The 20,693-nt window shown below is 37.5% G+C and overlaps 1 protein-coding gene and 1 long non-coding RNA gene across 3 annotated transcripts in view; one reads left to right on the top strand and one right to left on the bottom strand.

The window, feature by feature from the left end:
- The window catches only part of DIXDC1 (DIX domain containing 1), an 83,112-nt gene that overhangs the window by 42,897 nt on the left and 19,522 nt on the right, over window positions 1-20,693 (bottom strand). For both annotated transcript variants that reach the window (XM_079101612.1, XM_079101611.1), the window contains one exon: window positions 1,385-1,514. In XM_079101612.1, coding sequence (XP_078957738.1) covers window positions 1,385-1,514 — 130 coding nt within the window. The remainder of the gene's footprint in view (window positions 1-1,384; window positions 1,515-20,693) is intronic.
- LOC306638363 overlaps window positions 1-20,693 on the top strand; it is a 37,697-nt gene that overhangs the window by 16,209 nt on the left and 795 nt on the right. The window lies entirely within an intron of this gene.

The following is a 20,693-nucleotide window of genomic DNA, read 5'->3' as shown; positions in this document are numbered from 1 at the left end:
GAGATGCTGAATAGGAAGCTGAATATTCATGTCTACAACTCAAGGGAAAGTTAATGGCTAGCCATACAAATTTGGGGAGAGACTTTGAGGTTATTTCTATATAGCAAAGTCACAGTGGAAAGTAGTGTTTACAGGCTGAGGATGTAGCTAAGTGGAAGAGTACGTGCCTAGCATGTGGGAGGCTCAGGGTAAGAGCCCCAGCACAAGAAATTAAACTAGATAGAAAGAGGTCAATCCTGGCGGCTGCTCTAATATTGCCGTTGTTATTATCATTACAAATGAATGCTCTGATGAATTCGCTAGCTGTCCCAACAAGGTAATGCCTGTTGCAAACCTTGCTTCTTCCATACCACTCCTAAGCCCTCAAGGACTCTAAGCATGGTCAGCTAACTAACACAATAAATGTTTGAGCACCTATTAGATGCACATGGTTAGAGGTTGTGGAGATAGAAAAAATGATACCATCCATTCTCTTAAAGAGTTCAGTCTTTACAGAAGAGATAAGGAGATAAACAATTACCATTTGATAAGAAAAACAACTGCATAACTATGGAAATAATATGGTAACATCTAGTAAGAATGGTACCTGGGTTTCAAGAGAAAAAATCCTTTTATGTAGTGAGTACCAGAGAGGGGTCTTTTGCTGGTAACATCCTCATTTTGCCTGACTACTACTTCCTTTTCTAGTATTGGTTTAGATATCAGTTCTTCTGGAAGGCCTCCATTAGACATCAATTTTTTTTTTTTTTTTTATATTAGAGATTGAACCCAGGGCTGCTTAACGACTGAACCACATCACCAGCCCTTTTTATTTTTTACTTTGAGACAGGGTCTCACTAAGCTACTGAGACTGGCTTTGAACTAGTAAATCCTCCTGCCTCAGCCTCCCGAGCTGCTGGGATCATAGGCATGCCCCATGGCACCCAGCAGACCTCAATTCTTTTGGGAGGCCTCAGTTTAGACATCAGTTCTTCTTGTCAGCCATCCCTGAACCCCTCAGACTGGGAAAGGTGTCCCTTCTATATACTCCCCTCAAAGTCCCAAGTACATTAATAGAAAAGACTTCACTTTCCAGACTTTCCAATTAGATTGGGAGACTCCTGAGAATACAGACTGTGTTCATTGTGTTCCCAAACATAATACAGTGCCTGGCACAAAGTACTGACTAAAAAAGAAAGGAATTAAGTTTGGCAAGTGTCTTGTATAATTAAAAAGAATAAAGCATTTTTTTTAAAAAGGAAAAATAAAAAGTTTGGCAAGTATTTTTTTTCTCTACTTCCATTGCTATATATTCTAAAGAAGAATCAACCTGTTTTGAAGGACATAGGAAGGATAAAGGCCATGTTCTGGTCTATGGTAATGTCAGAGTCCAGGGCCAACTGACCAACAATTTCGATGAGATATGCCAGGATCACCCCATCTCGTAAATCCTGTCGCAGGTCCTGCACAGGCCTCACTGATGGTCTCTTCTTCAGCTGTGCATTCACCCAGGCCACATAGGCCTGCAGCTGTTGCTGGAAAATAAAAAATGGAAATGAGGGAAAGGTAACATTAGTCTCAGCCCAATCCTACACCTCTAAGGTAGCATGGAAGGTTGGAGAATGGTGGACAATCTATATCCAGAAGAAGGAGATTTCAAGGAATGAGGGAAAGAATATCGTATCATGGACAGACCTTCTTAATTTTATGCTAATCTCTAGGGATAAACTACCTTCTGACTTACGTGGCACTACAGACAGAAAAGGAGATGAGTGTTTAAATGACTGTCATTCCTGCTCTTATCAAATTTTGCTCTGTTGACAGGGCGAGACCCAGGACTCCAGCCAGTATTCAGGCATAATCACTGCTGCCAGCAACTTACCATGCTTTCCAGTAACAATCCTTCATGCACCACATTCACAATGGTCTGTGATACTCATACAAATTGATCTTGCGGAACAAGAGATAAAAAATAACCCAAGCTCAGAGCTGCCTGTCCCATAGCTGCTTTCTTCAGAATGAGACTTAAATGAAATCATCTCACAGTCAACCCAAGATTTATTCTCCTGAGCCCATAATCCTAGGATTGCTACAGAGTTAGTTTTAATCTGTGCCTTATGTTGTCAAAGAGGATCTGGTTAACTAAAACCAACACAAAGAGGGAGAAAGAAAAAGGGTATGGTGAGAAGTGTTACTGAAGACTGAGGGACACTTTCATTTACTTCAGACAAAGTTAGGGCCCAATTATCAGAAACTTGCCAGGGGTCAGGTGAGCGCATACCTGTAGCCTTAGGGACTGGGGAGGCTGAGACAGGAGAATCGAAAGTTCAAGGCCAGCTTAGGCAACTTAGTGAGACTCTAAAATTTAGAGCCTATTCAGATGTTGATTAATTAGTAAAAAGTCTGATAAGGAATGGAAGTTTTACATAGGTTCAAAGTAACTCCCTACTGTATGTTTATTCATCCGAAGGGGTAAAGAATCTTACAGTGAAGTCTGGCCACTACTACCTTAATCAAGCATCAAAACAACTGCTATGAATAAAGGACAAACTGAAATGGTACAGTAACCAAAATAAAAAGTCTTCCTCCTTCTCAGCACACAAATAGTTACCTTCCCCAACTTTTCTGAAGTTAGACATGACCCCTTGACTTGTTTTGAGTCAACAAAATGTGAGAAGTGACACAAGCCATTTTTCATCTATAGATAACTCTGAAATGGGTAAATGGACTTACATTTACTTTTTTTTTTTGGTACTGGAGATTTAACCCAGAAGCAATTTACCACTAGAGACTCATTCCCATCCCTTTTTTACTTTGAGACAGGGTCTCACTAAGTTGCTTAGTTACTGAGACTGGTCTCAAACTTGTAATCCTGCTGCCCTCAGTCTCTTGAGTCGCTGGGATTCAAAGTGTGTGCCACCATGCCTGGTTTACATTTTCAAAATAAATCAATTTGAGGCTGAAACTTAGAAAGAAGGAGAAGCCAGAGATATCCTCCGTGGATTCCATTTAAGATTTAGGAGCCTGTATATGATTCATTACTTCTCTGATTTCTTGCCCTTTCTTGGTGCAAGCATGTGTCAAGATGAAACGCATGTTGTCTTTGGTCCACTGACTACAATAAAAATCCAACCCCCCCATTCCACCCTGTCTACTTTAGACATGTACAATGATAGAAATCATTGCTGTATTAAAAGTAAATAAATAAAATAAAATTTTTAAAAAGCTGGGAGACAGCTCAGCAAAAAAGCACTTCTCTAGCCTGTGCAATCCCCAGTACTACAAAATAAAAAATAAAAAAATTAAAAGAAACCTGTGGAGCATCTACATAGGGACAATATAACTCATTCTAATCGTTCAGTGTTACATATTCCCTATTTTGTCTATTAAACAGAACTTTTATTCCAATATTTATACTATTTGGTCAGAAGAAAGGCACCAACATCTAAATAGCACATAAACAATGTCATAGTCCAGGAAGCAGCTCCATCTGGTTTCTATGGCAGCCCAAGACCCCGAACCTAAAAATTAAGTTCAAGGGCTAATTGTTTTAAATTATAATTTGGTTAAAGTACCGTTGATTTCAAAGTCCCAAGTACTTCCTTAATGAAATGATGTTGGATATAACTCACTGACTGCTTCCTGACTTTAATTAAATGTCCATTAGTTTCACTCTCTGTCAATCTGTGGGAATAAAATCATTGGGAAGACAGTGCTAAGGTAATAATGCACTGGGTACTGACAATCTGTAGGAAGCACAGTGATCAGGAGGAGTGAGGGAGTAATCTAATGTTTACTGATTACCTGCCATGAACTAAATACAATTTTTGGAGTTTTATACAAATGTATTTAGTTAATGAATGTTCCTGGCACAGGGCCTGAAACTGATGCTTACTAAGTGGTCACTATTATGATCATCACCATCATCATTCCAATTCAACTGTGCCCCCTCCTCACCCTGCACCCAGTACTAGGGATTTAGCCCAGTGGCACTTAACCACTGAGCTACATCCCCAGACCTTTTTATTTTGTATTTTGATACAGGGTCTCACGAAGTTGTTTAGGGCCTCACTAAGTCACTGAGGCTGGCTTTAAACTTGTGATCCTCCTGCCTCAGCCTCCCGAGCTGCTCAGACATGCACCACTGTACCTGGCTAATTCAATTCTGGAAAAAGCATCAGTTTGTATTATCTCCATTTCAATGATGAGGTTCAGAGAGATGACCTAACTTCTCCAATGTCCCCAAGCTAAGACATAGCAGATTTAGTACTGAAACCCAGTAAATGAAGCCCAAGCATTTACCAAGGGCCTCCTGCTATCCAACTCACTCTGAAGAACAGAAATGGCTGTACCATTCTGCCTAATGGCCAGACACCCATCCTCAGGGACTGAATGAGCTAGGTAATGCTCCAAGGTCTGCACTGAACAGCCACAGCTCTGCCCCGGGTTCACAAGGCAAAGAGTACCTCTGGCGTGAACCACTCTTGTCTGATGAAAAGGGGTTAAGACCACAAAAGGCATTAAGAGTAACTGAATTGCTAGGATTCGATTGATTGGCTTATATTTAAAACTCTAACCAATTTCTCTCTAATAACTGTATCTAATATCACCCTCAAAACATTCCTGCATAAAGACTCCCATTATCTTCAAGATAAAATCCAATCTCCTTAGCTGCCATTTAAGTCAGTCATATGCTAGCCCTTGCTTGTTCTTCAGCTTCACCCACTACCCATCTATCCACCCCACATTTCAGTTCATCCAAACTATGAGTGGTTCCTGGCATGCTTTCCAGTCACTGTACCTCCACCTATCTGCCATCTCTTTCTAAGTCTCAACTTAAGTATTACCTTTTCCAGAAAGCCTTCCCTGACTTGTACATATTTCAGACATTTTGAGAACATCGTGTGCAACACAATCAGATCAATAACAATTTGAATGCAGGCACTATCCTAAGTGATAGGGCTACAAAGAGCCCTGTGCCTTCAAGAAACTTTCAGGAAAGAAAGGGAAGAGGAAGAGAAGCTTGCAGGCTGGTTGGGGCAAGTGCTTTGACAGGGTGCACAGGATGCTAATTATGTATCAGCCCAACATGAAGACAAGCTTCAGGAGGGTTTCCTGAAGGAGGAAAGAAAGCAAGCACTCTTGAGCTGAGATATGAAATACCGAATGTCATGCCGAATGTCACAACAGTTAAGAATTATTTGACTTAAGAGTAGCAGGCGCTCAACAAATATTTGAGTCAGTAAATCATTCGTCACTTTTCATTATGCCAAGACCTAAGATGACTGCAAAAGTTAATTATGTATGTGGGGTATGGTAGTGCACACCTGTAAACTCAGCAAATCATGAGGCTGAGGCAAGAGAATTACAACTTCAAGATCAGCCTCAACAATTTAGTGAGACCCTATCTCAGAATAAAAAACAAAAAGGGTTGGGGATGTAGCTCATTTACAGAGCACCCTGGGTTCAAAACCCAATGCCACAAGACAAAAAAAAAAAAAAAGTTAAATCATGCAGTGATAGACAAAAACAAGTGTTTTCCTTTAGACCACAATAATTTCTATTTAAAACCATAGCTTTCCCTTGGCTGTAAAATAGAAGTAAGTTGTCTCTGATGCAAAACTGATTAGAAGTTCCTAACCATAACTTTCATGCACATTAATCAGTTTTGGTTTTCCAATAACACAGAATTCCATGGTACACAAAATAGTCACCACTTTTCTGAATGCCTATTCCAATTTATGTGCTTTAAATAGATTTTTCTATTGTTAATCTACCAGGAAGATGTTAAATAAGGTGAAATAAATTGCTCAAGGTCATCCAGATAGTGAACCATTGGATTCAGATCTAACTCCCAAACCAATGTTCTTTCCACACCTAAATACATTTTATCTCTGAGGTTTAAATGACTTCACTAAAACTCTCAGTATGGGCCTTAATCTAACCCACCCGCTTGCCACATCCAGGGCTTGAGTCTCTAGTGTAGTCATCTATACTAAGTGGCTGCCTACTACTCAAACGGTGGTTGCCAGATCAGCCGTACCAGCATCACTCAGGGACTTGTCAGAAATGCAGACTCCCAGGCCCCCAACCTACCATTTTAACATAAATTCCTAGTAACTCACAGGCACAGTTAAGTGTAAGGAGCACTGACCAGCACACTGTTCCCATACCTGGTTGTACATCAAGGTAACAAAAGAAGATTTTCAAAACTAGACCTCACCCTATATTATGGTTTGGATCTGGAGTGTCCCTAAAGTCTCATATGTTGTTTTTTTTTTTTGTTTGGGGTTTTTTCTTTTTTTTTTAGTTGTTGATGGACCTTTATTTTATTTTATTTATTTATTTATTTATGTGAGGTGCTGAGAATCAAACCCAGTGCATTACACATGCCAGGCGAGTGCTCTACCACTGAGCCACAACCCCAGCCCTGAAGTATCATTTGTTGAAGGTGTGGTCCCCAGTGCAGCAATGTCCAGAGGTAGGACTTTGGGGAAGTGATTAGACTGTGAGAGTTCTCACCTCATCAATAGATTAACCCACCAACAGCTGAAAGGACCACTAGAAGTAGTGGAAACTACAGATAGGTGGGGCATGGTTGGAGAAAGTAGACCCTCCCTCACCCTTCCTGGCTGCCATGAGCTGCGCAGCTTTCCTCTGCCATGCCCTTCCACCAAGCACCATGATGTTCTGCCTCATCTCAGACCCAAAGCAATGAAACCAACAGACCATGCACTGAAACTTCTGAAACCATGAGCCAAAATAAATCTTCCCTCCTCTAAGTTGTTCTTTTTTTTTTTTTAAGATGTTTACTGACCTTTATTTTATTCATTTATTTATATGTGGTTCAGAATCACACCCAGTGCCTCACATGTGCTAGGCAAGTGCTCGACCACTGAGCCACAATTCCAGTCCCTCTAAGTTGTTCTTGTCAGGTATTTTGGGCACAGCAGCAAAAAGCTAACACATCCCAAACATACCAAATTCTCTCTAGGGGTAAAACTCAGCTTTAGGTGCCTAATCTCCTCCATATGATTCTTCTAGAGCTGACCTGAATCTTTTCATAGCTAAATATTCCAGTTCCCTTAACCAAAGAGATTCACATCCCTGGTTACTCATCAGAATCATGGGGACACTCTTAAAAAGAATAGTGCCTTGACCCCACCATAGACCAGGCAGAATTTCTGAAGGTGAGGCCCAGGTGTATCAATATTCCCCAAGTGTTCCCAGGTATGCAGAGATGTGAGCCAAGGGCAACCAGTCCTGACATAAAATGACTGTAAGTGCTAGGCACACTGGCACATTCTGGTAATTCCAGTGATATGGGAGGCTGAAACAGGAGGATCCCAAGTTCCAGGACACCCTGGGCAACTTCGTGAGGCCCTGTCTCAAAATAAAATATAAAGAGGGTTGGGGCAGAGCACTCCTAGCTATAATCCCTAGTACAGAAAAAAAAAAATGCTAAAAGTATTATTGCTCTTCTGTTCTAAATCTCTCTGAAACCATGACACTTAGAACCAATTATAATATCCTGGATATAAAAAAGATATGAAGTGTCTTCAGTGAAGTCATTTCTATTTCTCTCCTTCCTCCTTTTCTTTCCTTCTATCTTTGCCTACCAGATAACACTGTTGACTCCACCAAGGGGTCATTTGAAACCCCCAAGTATTATTTTTTAATTTATTAATTCTTCATTGTGAAATAATTTCAAGCTTGCAAAGAACAAACATTATAAAGTGGTCCCTATACTCATTACCTAACTAATCAAAATGTCTACATCTTACAGAACCAGAGTACAGTAACCAAAACAGGAAACTAACACCAACCAAATACCTTTAACTAATCTAGAGACCTAATACAAATTTCTTTTTACTCTTTATTTTTAACTAATACATAAAACAAATTGTACATGGTAATGAGGTATCATGTAATGTTTGATACATATATACATTATGTAATGTTTAAATCAGGCTTAAACATATTTATCTCTTCAAACATTTATCATTTCTTCATGGTTTATTCAAATTTCACCAACTGTCCCACTGATGTCTTTTTTGTGGTCCAGGATCCAATCCAAAATCTCACACTGCATTTAGCTGTCATGTCTCCTTTTTCTCCTCCAATCTGGAACAGTTGCTCAGTCTTTTATCTTTCATAATTTGGGCAATTTTTTGAAAAGTATTGCCCAGTTATATTTTAGTATCCCTCAGTATGAGTTTCTCTGCAGTTTTCTCATGATTAAATTAAATGTTATAGGTTTTTGGAAAGAATATAGTGCCCTTCTGAGGGCATCCTCTCATAAGCCACATGATGCCAATACATCACATTATTGATGATGGCTTGGTTAAAGTAAGTGCCTGGCAGGTTACTTTACGTAAACCTATTTTTCCTTTTGTAATTAACATCTAGTGGGAAGATACTGTGAGATTATGTAAATATTCCTTTTCTCATCATTACTTTTCCCCATTCATTTTAAATTTAAGATCCACTGATTTTTCTTTCCTGCAGCAATTATTACTACGGTGCTTCCCAAATGATGATTTTTCTAATTCTATCATTCACTCTATATTACTGGGAATTCTTATCATGAACATGAACTCTCTCTTTTCCCTCATTTATATTAATATGAGCTCATGGATAATTTTTAAAATTTATTCATTATATTAATCCATTACTATAACTCTTTATGTTACTGCTCAAATTGTTCCAGATTTGGCCACTGGAACACCCTTGTGTTGATTGTTGTATCCTTATCACATGCCCAGATCATTTTATTTGTGATTTAAAAATAAACATAGAATTTATCATCTTAACCATTTTTAGGTATACAGTTCAGTAGTGTTAAGTACATTAATATTGCCCTGCAATGAATCTACAGGCCCCTTTAATTTTGTAATGCCAAAACTCTCTACCTTAGAACAAATCCACATTTACCCTTCCCCCTAGTCCCTGGCAACCATCATTCTACCTATCTCTAAAATCTGACTACTTTAACTAACTTGCATAAGTAAAATCACATACTAATTGTCTTTTTGTGACTAGCTTATTCCACCTGATATAATGCGTTTAAGGTTCATCCTTGTTGAAGCATGTGACAGGGCTTCCTTTCTTTTTAAGGCTGAAGTTTTCCCCTGTATCATACTATACAGCTTGTTTATCATTCATTCACTGATGCACAACTGGGTTGATTCCACTTCTTGGTTACTATAAGTAACACAGCTATGGGCCATGAGTGTGCAAATATCTCTTCAAGATCCTGATTTCAATTCTTTTGGAAATACATCCAGAAGTAAGATTTCTGAATCATATGATCTGATCATTTTTGAACACTTCCTTACTTTCTGGCATCATAAGATATTCCAGACTACTCATCTTGTACTTTTTCTGTCCCAGTTCTAGAATTAGCTATTTCTCAAAAGAACTCTGGTTTCTTTTATTGGAGAATAGTTTTTAGAAACCAAGATTTGGGTATAATATACACTCAACTGTTAATAGGATAGCAATTTAGGTCCTCTCAGCAGATGGAATAAGAAACATACATATATAAATATGTGTGTGTATATATATACACACACACACACATAGTATATCCATCTTGATAGATATATATGTATATGTATGCATATATATGGCATGTCTATGTGTGTGTGTGTATATATATATATATATATATATATAATTTATGCCATAAATCATACCAATACCTCTTCTAACTTAGCACCACAGGATTCATCTTTTCTTTTCCTTTCTTTACTTTTAACTCCTTTCTTCAACAGTCAGAAACCTGATTCTCACTACTCATATTTATTTATGTGTATAATTCTAGAATACACACAGTAGTTTCAGACTTGGTAACTTATACCTTTGTGAAAAATAAATATGCTAACAGAAAGCAGTATTTATATAGAGTTCTTTTGTCTTTAACCTTCATATAGTCTAAGTACTGATTTCAAAGTTACATAGGTTAGTTTTTTTCTTTTCCATCCCTTTCAGTGTGATTGTTATTCAATTATAGTACACTTAGGCTCATTTTTTTACTGTTAATAGTCTCTTTTGGGTTCTCCTTGCATTCTGCTACATTTTAGTTATTTATATTTGGGTAGGTAAAACATGGCTCTAAAAGTCAAAGTTACTTTAAAAAATTTAGGTTGGATGTGGACATGTAGGCCTATAATCCTAGATGAGACAGAACAATCACAAATTCAAGGACAGCCTCTGGAAACTTGGTAAGATGCTGTCTCAAAAAATAAAAAGGGTTAGAGATATAACTCAGTGGTAGAGTACCCCTGAGTTCAATCCCATACATACTGCCAAATAATATTAATAAAAATAATTTTTTTTTTCAGAAATGTCACTTTCTTCCTAACCCACTCCCTTTTCTCCATTCTTTGTACCCCATCCACTTGTACATAATCAGTCTCATCTGTTTCTAGTTTATCTGTGGAGAAATCAGACACATATTTCCTCATTTCCCTTTCTTATATGAAAATACTATCATATTGATATTCTTCTCCACTTTGCTTTTTTCACTTTACTTCACTTGAGATTCACTTACTATATCCTACAAAACACTTCACATTAGTTTACAGAGACAGTTCTTGCTTTTATGTCACACAGTAAATCTATTATGTAGACATACTGTACATAATTTATTCAACCATTCTCTTATGTATAGATATTGAGGTTGTTTTGCGATTACAACGTTGCAACAAGTAAATTCATATCATGTGTTTTCTGGGTGACTGTTGTCTATCTTCAGAGAAGATAGACGGCTGGGTCAAAAGGTGACTCAGTACATAATTTATTAGCTGTTGCCAAATTCCCTGCCAAAAAGATTGCACCATTTGCATTCCCATCAGCAATACATGAGAGCACCTGTTTTCCAGAGCTTTGTCAACAGAATACGTTGGCATACTTTTTACTTTTCAACAGTGTTAAAGGTGAAATGTGTTGTTTAAATTTGCATTTTTTTAATTATAACAAGTTTGAACCTCTTTTCACAGGTTTTGAAATCTGTTTTATGTCTTCATCTTTCATTTTTCTTATATCTCTATGAATTGTCCCCCTTTTTCCCTATTTTCTATTGAAGTTTCTGCTTCTCTGCCCCTAGTTTTTATGATTTCTTTATGTACTACGACTCCTTTGCTTTTGATATATGCTACAGAAATTTCCCAGTTTGTGAGCTATCTTATCACTTTGTTTATGGTGAAATGTTGTTTGTTTTTTCAAGGGAGAGCAATGAAAAGGTTTTATTTTTTCTTTTTTAATGTTTTTAAGTTGTAGATGAACACAATACTTTTATTTATTTTTATGTGGTGCTGAGGATTGAACCCAGTGCCTCAAATGTGCTAGGCAAGCGCTCTACCACTGAGCCACAACCCCAGCCAAGGTTTTTATTTTTATTAAGATCACACTTCCTGGGCTGGGGAGATAGCTCAGTCGGTAGAGTGCTTGCCTTGCAAGCATCAAGGCCCTGGGTTCAATCCCCAGCACCGGAAAAAAAAAAAAAAAAAAAAAAAAAAATCACATTTCCTGGGGCTGGGGTTGTGGCTCAGTGGTAGAACACTTGCCTAGCATGTGTGAGGCACTGGGTTCGATTCTCAGCACCATATAAATAAGTGAATAAAATAAAGGTCTATCAACATTTTAAAAAATGTATTCTTCTCAGCAGCACATGGCACCATCTCAAAAATAGACCATATGTTATGCCAATAAGCAGCCCTTAGTAAATGCAAAAAAATAGAGATACTACCTTGTGTTCTATCAGATCATAATGGAATGAAATTAGAAATCAATGACAAAATAAAAAACAGAAATTACTCCAACACCTGGACACTAAATAATATGCTACTGAATGAAGCATGAATAACAGAAAACATTAGGGAGGAAATTAAAAAAATTCTCAGAGATAAATTAAAACAATGATACAACATACCAAAATCTCTGGGACACTATGAAAGCAGTACTAAAAGGAAAGTTCATTGCATGGAGTGCATTCAAGAAAAGAATAAAAAGTCAACAACTGGGCTGGGGAGATAGCTCAGTTGGCAGAGCACAAGGCCCTGGGTTCGATCCCCAGCACCACACACAAAAAAAAAAAAGTCAACAACTAAATGACCTAACATTACAGCTCAAAGCCCTAGGAAAAGAAGAACAGAACAACACCAAAAGTTGTAGAAGACAGAAAATAATTAAAATCAGAGCTGAAATCAGTGAAATTGAAACAAAAGAAAAAAATTCAAAAAAAATGGATTAAAAAAATGATAAAACAAGAAGTTGGTTCTTTGAAAAAGTAAACAAAATAGACAAACCCTTAGCCACACTAACAAAGAGAGAGAAAACTCAAATTACTAAAATTCATGATGAAAAAGGAAATACCACGACAGACACCACTGAAATACATAACAAAATGAGAAGTTACTTTGAAAATCTATACTCCAACAAAACAGAAAATACCAAAGACATCAACAAATTTCTAGAGACATATGATCCTCCCAAACTGAACCAGGAGGACATACACAATTTGAACAGATCAATATCAAACAATGAAATAGAAGAAGCCATCAAAAGCCTACCAATCAAGAAAAGCCCAGGACCAGATGGATTCTCAGCCGAGTTCTACAAGACCTTCAAAGAAGAATGCATTCCAATACTTCCCAAAGTATTCCAGGAAATAGAAAAGGAAGGAACCCTACCAAACTCATTCTATGAAGCTAATATCACCCTCATACCCAAACCAGACAAAGACACATCAAGGAAAGAAAACTTTAGACCAATATCTTTGATCAATGAATACAGATGCAAAAATCCTTAACAAAATCCTGGCAAATCACATCCAAAAACGTATTAAGAAGATAGTGCACCATGATCAAGTGGGGTTCACCCTGGGAATGCAAGGTTGGTTCCACATCCGGAAATCAATAAATGTAATTCATCACATCAATAGACTTAAGGTTAAGAATCATATGGTTATTTCAACTGACTCAGAGAAAGCGTTCAATAAAATACAACACCCCTTCATGCTCAAAACACTAGAAAAAATAGGGATAGTAGGAACATACCTGAACATAGTAAAGGCTATTTATGCTAAGCCCACGGCCAACATCATTCTTAATGGAGAAAAACTGAAAGCATTCCCTTTAAAAATGGGAACAAGACAGGGATGCCCTCTTCACCACTTCTATTCAACATCATCCTTGAAATACTAGCCAGAGCAATTAGATAGACTAAAGAAATTAAAGGGATACAAATAGAAAAAGAGGAACTCAAGCTGTCACTATTTGCTGATGAATGATTTTATAGTTCGAGAATCCAAAAAACTCCACTAGAAACTTTCTAGACCTCATAAATAAATTCAGCAAAATAGCAGATATAAAATCACACATAAATCTAAAGCATTTTTATACATAAGCGATGAAACATCTGAAAGGGAAATGAGGAAAACAACTGTGTTCACAATAGGCTCAAAAAAAATAAAATAAAATACTTGGGAATCAATCTAACCAAAGAGGTGAAAGATCTCTACAATGAAAACTATAGAACATTAAAGAAAGAAATTGAAGAAGACCTTAGAAGATGGAAAGATCTCCCATGTTCTCGGACAGGCAGAATTAATATTATCAAAATGGCCATACTCCCAAAGGTGCTATACAGATTTAACACAATTCCAATTAAAATTCCTATGACATTTCTCATAAAAACAGAAAAAGCAATCATGAAATTCATCTTGAAGAACAAAAGACCCAGAATAGCCAAAGCAATCCTGGGCAGGAAGAGTGATGCAGGAGGTATCACAATACCAGACCTTAAACTCTACTATAGAGCGATAGTAACAAAAACGGTATTGGCACCAAAAGAGAGAGACAGACCAATGGTACAGGATAGAAGACACAGAGACATACCCACATAAGTACAGTTATCTCATAGTAGACAAAGGTGCCAAAAACTTAACAATGGAGAAAAGACAGACTCTTCAACAAATGGTGCTGGCAAAACTGGAAATCCATATGCAGTAAAATAAAATGAAACCCCTATCTCTCACCCTGTACAAAACTCAACTCAAAATGGATCAAGGATCAAGGAATTAGGCCTGAAACCCTTCACCAAATAGAAGAAAAAGTAGGCCCAAATTTCCATCATGTTGGCTAAGGACCAGACTTCCTTAACAAGACCCCCATACACAAGAAATAAAAGCAAGAATCAATAAATGGGATGGATTCAAACTAAAAAGTTTTTTCTCAGCACAGGAAACAATCAATAATGTGAAAATAGAGCCTACAGAGTGGGAGGAAATCTTTTCCACACACACTTCAGACAGAGTACTCATCTCCAAAGTTTATAAAGAACTTAAAAAACTTTACACCCAAAATACAAAGAACCCAATCAATAAATGGGCTAAGGAAATGGGCAGATATTTCACAGAAGATATACAGGTGGTCAACAAATATATGAAAAAGTGCTCATCGGGCTGGGGAGATAGCTCAGTCAGTAGAGTGCTTGCCTTGCATGCACAAGGCCCTGGGTTCGATCCCCAGCACCGCAAAAAAAAAAAAAAAAAAAAAAAAAGTGCTCATCATCTCTAGTAATTAGAGAAATGCAAATTAAAACCACCCTAAGATTTCATCTAACTCCAATTAGAATGGCTATTATCAAGCAATAATAAGTGTTGGCGTGGATGTGGAGGAAAAGGCACACTCATACATTGCTGGTGAAATTGCAAAATTGGTACAGCCACTCTGGAAAGCAGTGTGGAGATTCCTCAGAAAACTTGGAATGGACCCACCATTTGACCCAGCTATCCCACTCCTCAGTTTATACCCAAAGGATTTAAAATCAGCATACTACAGTGATACAGCCACATCAATGTTCATAGCAGCTTAATTTATAATTACTAGACTGTGGAATCAACCTAGATACTCTTCAATTGATGAATGGATAAAGAAACTATGGTGTATATATATATATACAATGGAATATTACTCAGTCATAAAGAAGAATAAAATTATGGCATTTGCTGGTAAATGGATGAAATTCAAAAATATCATGCTAAGTGAAATAGGCCAAGCCCAAAAAAATCAAAGCCCAGATGTTTTCTCTGATAAGTGCATGAAGATATATAACGTGAGGTGGTGGTGGGGAGAAGAGAAGAATGAAGGAACTTTGGATAGTGTAGAGGAAAATGGGGTGGGAGGGGGTGGAAGACAGAAAGACAGTAGAATGAAACAGACATTATTACCCTATGTATATGTATGATTACATGAATGGTGTGAATCTACATTGTGTACAACCATAGAAATGAAAAGCTGCACCCCATTTGTGTACAATGAATCAAAATGCAGACTGTACAAATTAAAAAGATTTTAATAAAAAAGTATTAAAAAATCACTTCCTGATATTTTATTGCCTCTGCAATAAAATGAGTCCTAGTCAGAAAATCTTTCCCTACACAGAAGTGAAAGAAAATTTTACCCATTTTTTCCAGTTCTTATATGGTTTCATTTTTAGATCTTTGATACATTTGGAGTTTATTTTTACATATGATATGAGATATGGAATCAATTTTTTTCAAAAGACTAACCAGTTGTTCCAACACTACTGCTAAAAAGTACCTCATTATTTTCATGATTTGAGATGCCATCTTTATCATAGGATAAATTTCCATAAGTTCTTGAGCCTACTTATGGGTTTTCTATTCTGTTATCATTTGTCTATGTCTATTCATGCACTAGTACGACATGTGTCAGAGAGTCTACAGCATTTTTTAACATTTGGTAGGGCTAAATTTCTCTCTACCCTGAAAATTTTCTTTTCTTATATTCCTGCTTATTTCTTCATATAAACTTCAGTATCATTTTGTCTAATTCCCTAAAAATGATTGCTGTAATATTTATTTGGATTTTATTAAATTTATAAATTAACTTAGGGAGAAGAGATATCTTTATGATATCTTTATGATATAGAGTAATCCTATTCAAGAACAGGGGATGTCTTTCCATTTGGTTAAGTGTGTCTTTCAGAAATGTTTTAAATTTTCCTCCTGTAAATTTTCTGCACTTCTTATTAAGTTCATTCTTAGTATTTAATATTCTTGGTTGCAACTGCAAATGAGGTTCTCCCTACCATTACAGTATCTAATACAGTGTACATGAAGACTATGCATGCATTGATTCTATATTCTATTACATTACTTTTTATTGTTTGAGTTTTATCACTGATTCTCTATGGTTTCCAAGTTTATTATATCATTTACAAAAGGAAAGTTTTCTTTTTACTTAACCATGTACACTAATTGATTTCTTTGGTCTATCTGTACTGGCTTATACAATTGGTACATGTTGAATAATAGTGGAAATATGAGGCATTTTTTCCCTTGTTTCTAGACTTAAAACACTTGTAATATTTCCCAATCTAGAAAGTTAGTAGTTTTGGTACTACAAGTTATATATAATTTTTTATCATGTTAATTTTTTATCATGTTATCGAGTTCTATTTTCTTAAGTTTTTAAAATTTTTTTTTAGTTGCAGATGAACACAATAACTTTATTTTTATGTGGTGCTGAGGATCAAACCCAGTGCCTCACACATGCTAGGCAAATGCTCTACCACTGAGCCACAACTCCAGCCCCTCTTAAGTGTTTTTAGTAAAGAATGAATGAATTTTGGCAAAATTTTTCATTATTTATGAAAATAATTCTGTGATTATATTTCTTGAGACCTATTGATGCAGTATGTGATATTAATGGATTTCCTAAAAATAAACCTACTTTGCATTCTTGAAATTAGTCTCACCCAATCATAGTAAATTATACTTTTAATGTAGTGCGGAATTCTTTTTGAAAATAAAATATTTATTAGTGCTATATTAATGCCATATATTTTGGAATTTTCCATGGATATTCATAAATATTAGTCTGTAGATTTTTAAAGTCTTTATTCTTTATACTATCTATAGATATCAGTATTATGCTAGCTTCATAAAAGCATTTGGGAACTCTTCATTTTCAATGCTCTATAATTTAAAGAACATTAGAATAGTTGAAGGTTTTAAAGAATTGTCCTATGAAATCATCTTGAACTGCTACTTTTTTCAGAAATACTTCTTTTAAGGTTCTCTATTTCTTCTTCAGAAATTGGCCTGTTTAAATCTTATATTTCTACCAATTATGTTAATCAGTAGTTCCCTAGGAAATTATCCATTTCATCAAAGTTTTTAAATGCATTTACATAGAGGCCTAATAAGTCTCTAGTAATTTTTTTCCTGTTTCAGTGGCTATTTTTCCATTGCCACTTTTTTGTGCATTTGTGCTTTGTCCCTTTTTCTTCTTGGTTGTATTAACAAGTGGTTTGTCTACTTTAGCAATTTAAAAAAAAAAAACCTTAAAGACAAAGCAATTTCATGAATTGTTATAAAAAAAAAAAAGAAAAAGGAATTGTTGCTTTCTGAGCTAAGTCCCTCTAAAGCCACGATACCTAGAATCAGACAAGTACTTTTGAGTATGAAACCAGATACTCAGGTTCCTCATTCATATTTCTTTTCTATTTTTCTTTTCAGTCATCACCTCATATGGTTGATTCGCACTGGGCTGTCAACCAAAGCTCCTAAATAATTTTAACATATTCTACTGTTAAACCACATCGCTTCCATCTTTGTACTTGTAAATTTTGTTTTCTTGATCTACATTTACCTTGAATAAACTTCAACCCACAGGCATTCATTTATTCCAACTAACATTTCCTGAGTCCCTACTATCTTCCCGGCATGCACAGGCCAGTGCTTACAGACACATAAATAGCTAGGATACAAAGTAATTACTGCTGCACTGGAGAAACACTGAAAAATGTCACCAAAGCAGAGAAAGAGCAACAGGATGGGAGGACAGGGAATCAGGAAGGGCCAAGAAGGGAGGGGACATCTGCTGGTACTTTAAGGATATTCACCAGTAGAAGTGGTAGCAGAAAGGGCTGTGAAGGCATCTGGTATCTTGGAGGAACAGCCACTTAACAAGGTAGTATGGGCAGAATTGCCAGTGGCAGGTGATGAAGATGGAGAAACAGGTAGCACAAGACCTGCTCTCAGTCTTAAGGCTTAAAAGACCTTCAACAGGAGGGGGTGGAATTTTTACATAGGAGAGTGAAGTTGTTAGGCCTGCAGCTTAGAGCAGTACCTCTGGATACAGTGTAGAACATGAGATAAAAGAGGAACACAAATCCAGGCACAGGATTGAGAGACTGAGACAGAAGCATGCCAAGTTCAAAGTCAGCCTCAGCAACTTAGGAAGGCCCTAAGCAACTCAATGAGACCCTGTATCTAAATAAAATATTTTAAAAAGGGCTGGGAATGTGGCTTAGTGGTTAGGTGCCCCAGGGTTCCTTCAGATTGGGAGAAATCAATGGGGAGATAAGGCAACAATTCAAGTGAGGGAAGATAAAAGCCTAAATTGAAGTGGTGGCAGTTAGAAAAGGACAAATACCAGAAGCAAATCAAAGGTGTAAAAAGATGCAGGCAGTCCAAAATGACATGTCTGAATGACTGGCAGTAAATGGCAGAGCAAGGATTTGAACTCAGTCTTCACTCCAAATCCTGGACTCTATCAAAAAGTAAGGTGAACGAAACAAAGATACTTGGTAGAAAAAGGAGTGGGAAGTGAGGGCACTGAAAGGAAATAAGAGAACTCAGTGCACTGAATGCCAACTCTCATCAACCAGTGAAGGAGGCAGTTTTGTGTATTATCCTTAATTTTCATACCAAACCATTAAAGTCAATATTATTAACCCATTTTTCATATAAGAAAATCTGCTCAAGATCATGGTGCTGATAATTGGTCTACCTGGGATGAACCCACTCCATCTTTCTCCAAAGGACATAAATAATCCTAGCCAGGTGTGGTGATGCATGCTGTAATCACAGCTACTTGGGAGGCTGAGGCGGGATGACTGCAAGTCTGAGTCCACTCTGAACAACTTAGAGAGACATTGTCTCAAAATAAAAAATAAAAAGGGCTAGGATAGGGGCTGGGGTCGTGTCTCAGTAGTAGAGCACTTACCCAGCATGTGTGAGGCACTGAGTTCGATCCTCAGCACCACACATAAATAAATTAATTAAATAAAGGTCCTTTGACGACTAAGAAAAAAAATTTTTTTAAAAAGGGCTGGGATAGGGGCTGGGGAGATAGCTCAGTCGGTAGAGTGCTTGCCTTGCAAGCACAAGGCCCTGGGTTCGATCCCCAGCACCCAAAAAAAAAAAAAAAAAAAAAATGGGATATAACTCATTGGTAGAGCACTTCCCTAGCGTACACAAGGCCCTAGGTTCAATACAGCACTGACAGAAAAAAAAAAAAAAAAAAAAAGACAAGTGAAGTGAGATGGGCAACAAAAAAGAGTGCTATGGGGGTTACTTGGGAATCCAGGGAAGAAAGGCAGCTGATAAAGTCAAATGTTATAGAAAAATCAGGCTGAGGACAAAAAAGGTCATTTCATTTGTGATCTATTTGAGAACCACTCACCACAGTAAAGTGGTGGGGTTAAAATCAGATGGCAGTGAACCGAGAAGACCCCAGGAAGCAGGAAAATAAAAACAGCAAGGTGAGGAGAAAGAGTATTAGCTAGAAAGGAAGGTGGGATAAGGAGTGAGGGTTTTGGGAGATGAGATTATTTGTGGGGATGAAGGAGTCAGTGAGGGAGAAACAGAGATCATGAAAGGGTTAAATAGGGCTGGGGTCGTGGCTCAGTAGTAGAGCACTTGCCTGGCATGGGTGAGGCCCTGGATTCAATCCTCAGCCCTGCATATAAATAAATAAAGTTTCATTGACAACTAAAAAAAATTTTTTTAAAGAAAAAGAAAGCGTTAAATGGTGCAGTGTGGTTTCAGAAGAGAAGTAGGGACCTAAGTGGTAGAATATTGAGGTGGGGAGGAGGAACGCTGAAGGAGTTCAATCCCACTCCCCCTCTGGCCATTCATTCATATGAGGTAGGCCAGCTGTTCTGCTGAGAAAGGAAGAAGAGTGAGAATGAAGGAGGCTTAGGGAAAGGCTGGAGCTGGCCTCTGGGAGGCTGGAGAGAAAAGTGATCACTAAAGACATCCTGGCAGCACCAAGATCTCAGCTAAGGCTGGAAACCATGATGCTGTGACTGAGTCAACCAGCAGCATTATGTGATTTGCTCTAGCAGCGCTCAGCAGGCCTGGGTCAAGAAGGGGTTCACCTAGGGCTGGAAATGGCCAGAGGCCTGATCACCAGGAGAAAAGGAGTGAAGGTGCTGGTGAAGGTGTATTTAAAGTGACTGATTGTGGACACTGGGCCAGGGAGAAGCAGCTAAAAGAGATCAGATAAGCTGAGAGGACAGAGAACAGTAAAGAAAGGACAACTTGGTAGAAAGAAAAAACAAGTTTAATGGGAATGCAGGACTGTGAAAATTGGGATTTTGGGCACAGAAAAAGTTCAAGATTTCAGGGATGGAGCCATACTGTGAAGTAAGTTATAAGCATGGCCTGGGTATGTGGCCTTGTTGAGTGGCATGGAGGGAGACAGTCACTGCAGCAGGACAGTCCAGGTGCTGGGAGTCCAGCCCACCACCATCATGGATCCTGACATCCTCCAGGCAGAGTGGCAAACTCTAAGGTGCCTAGGATACTTGGTATTCTGCCCAGATTCATGAAACTTAAAACACTGATGAGCAAATCATCAACTAAACCATTAATTTAAAATTAAAAAAAAAAA

Source organism: Sciurus vulgaris (genome assembly GCF_902686455.1).
Source record: "Sciurus vulgaris genome assembly, chromosome: 11".
Lineage (NCBI taxonomy): Eukaryota > Metazoa > Chordata > Mammalia > Rodentia > Sciuridae > Sciurus > Sciurus vulgaris.
The sequence above is the reverse complement of the archived record's forward strand: the minus strand, read 5'-3'. Positions and strand labels throughout refer to the sequence as shown.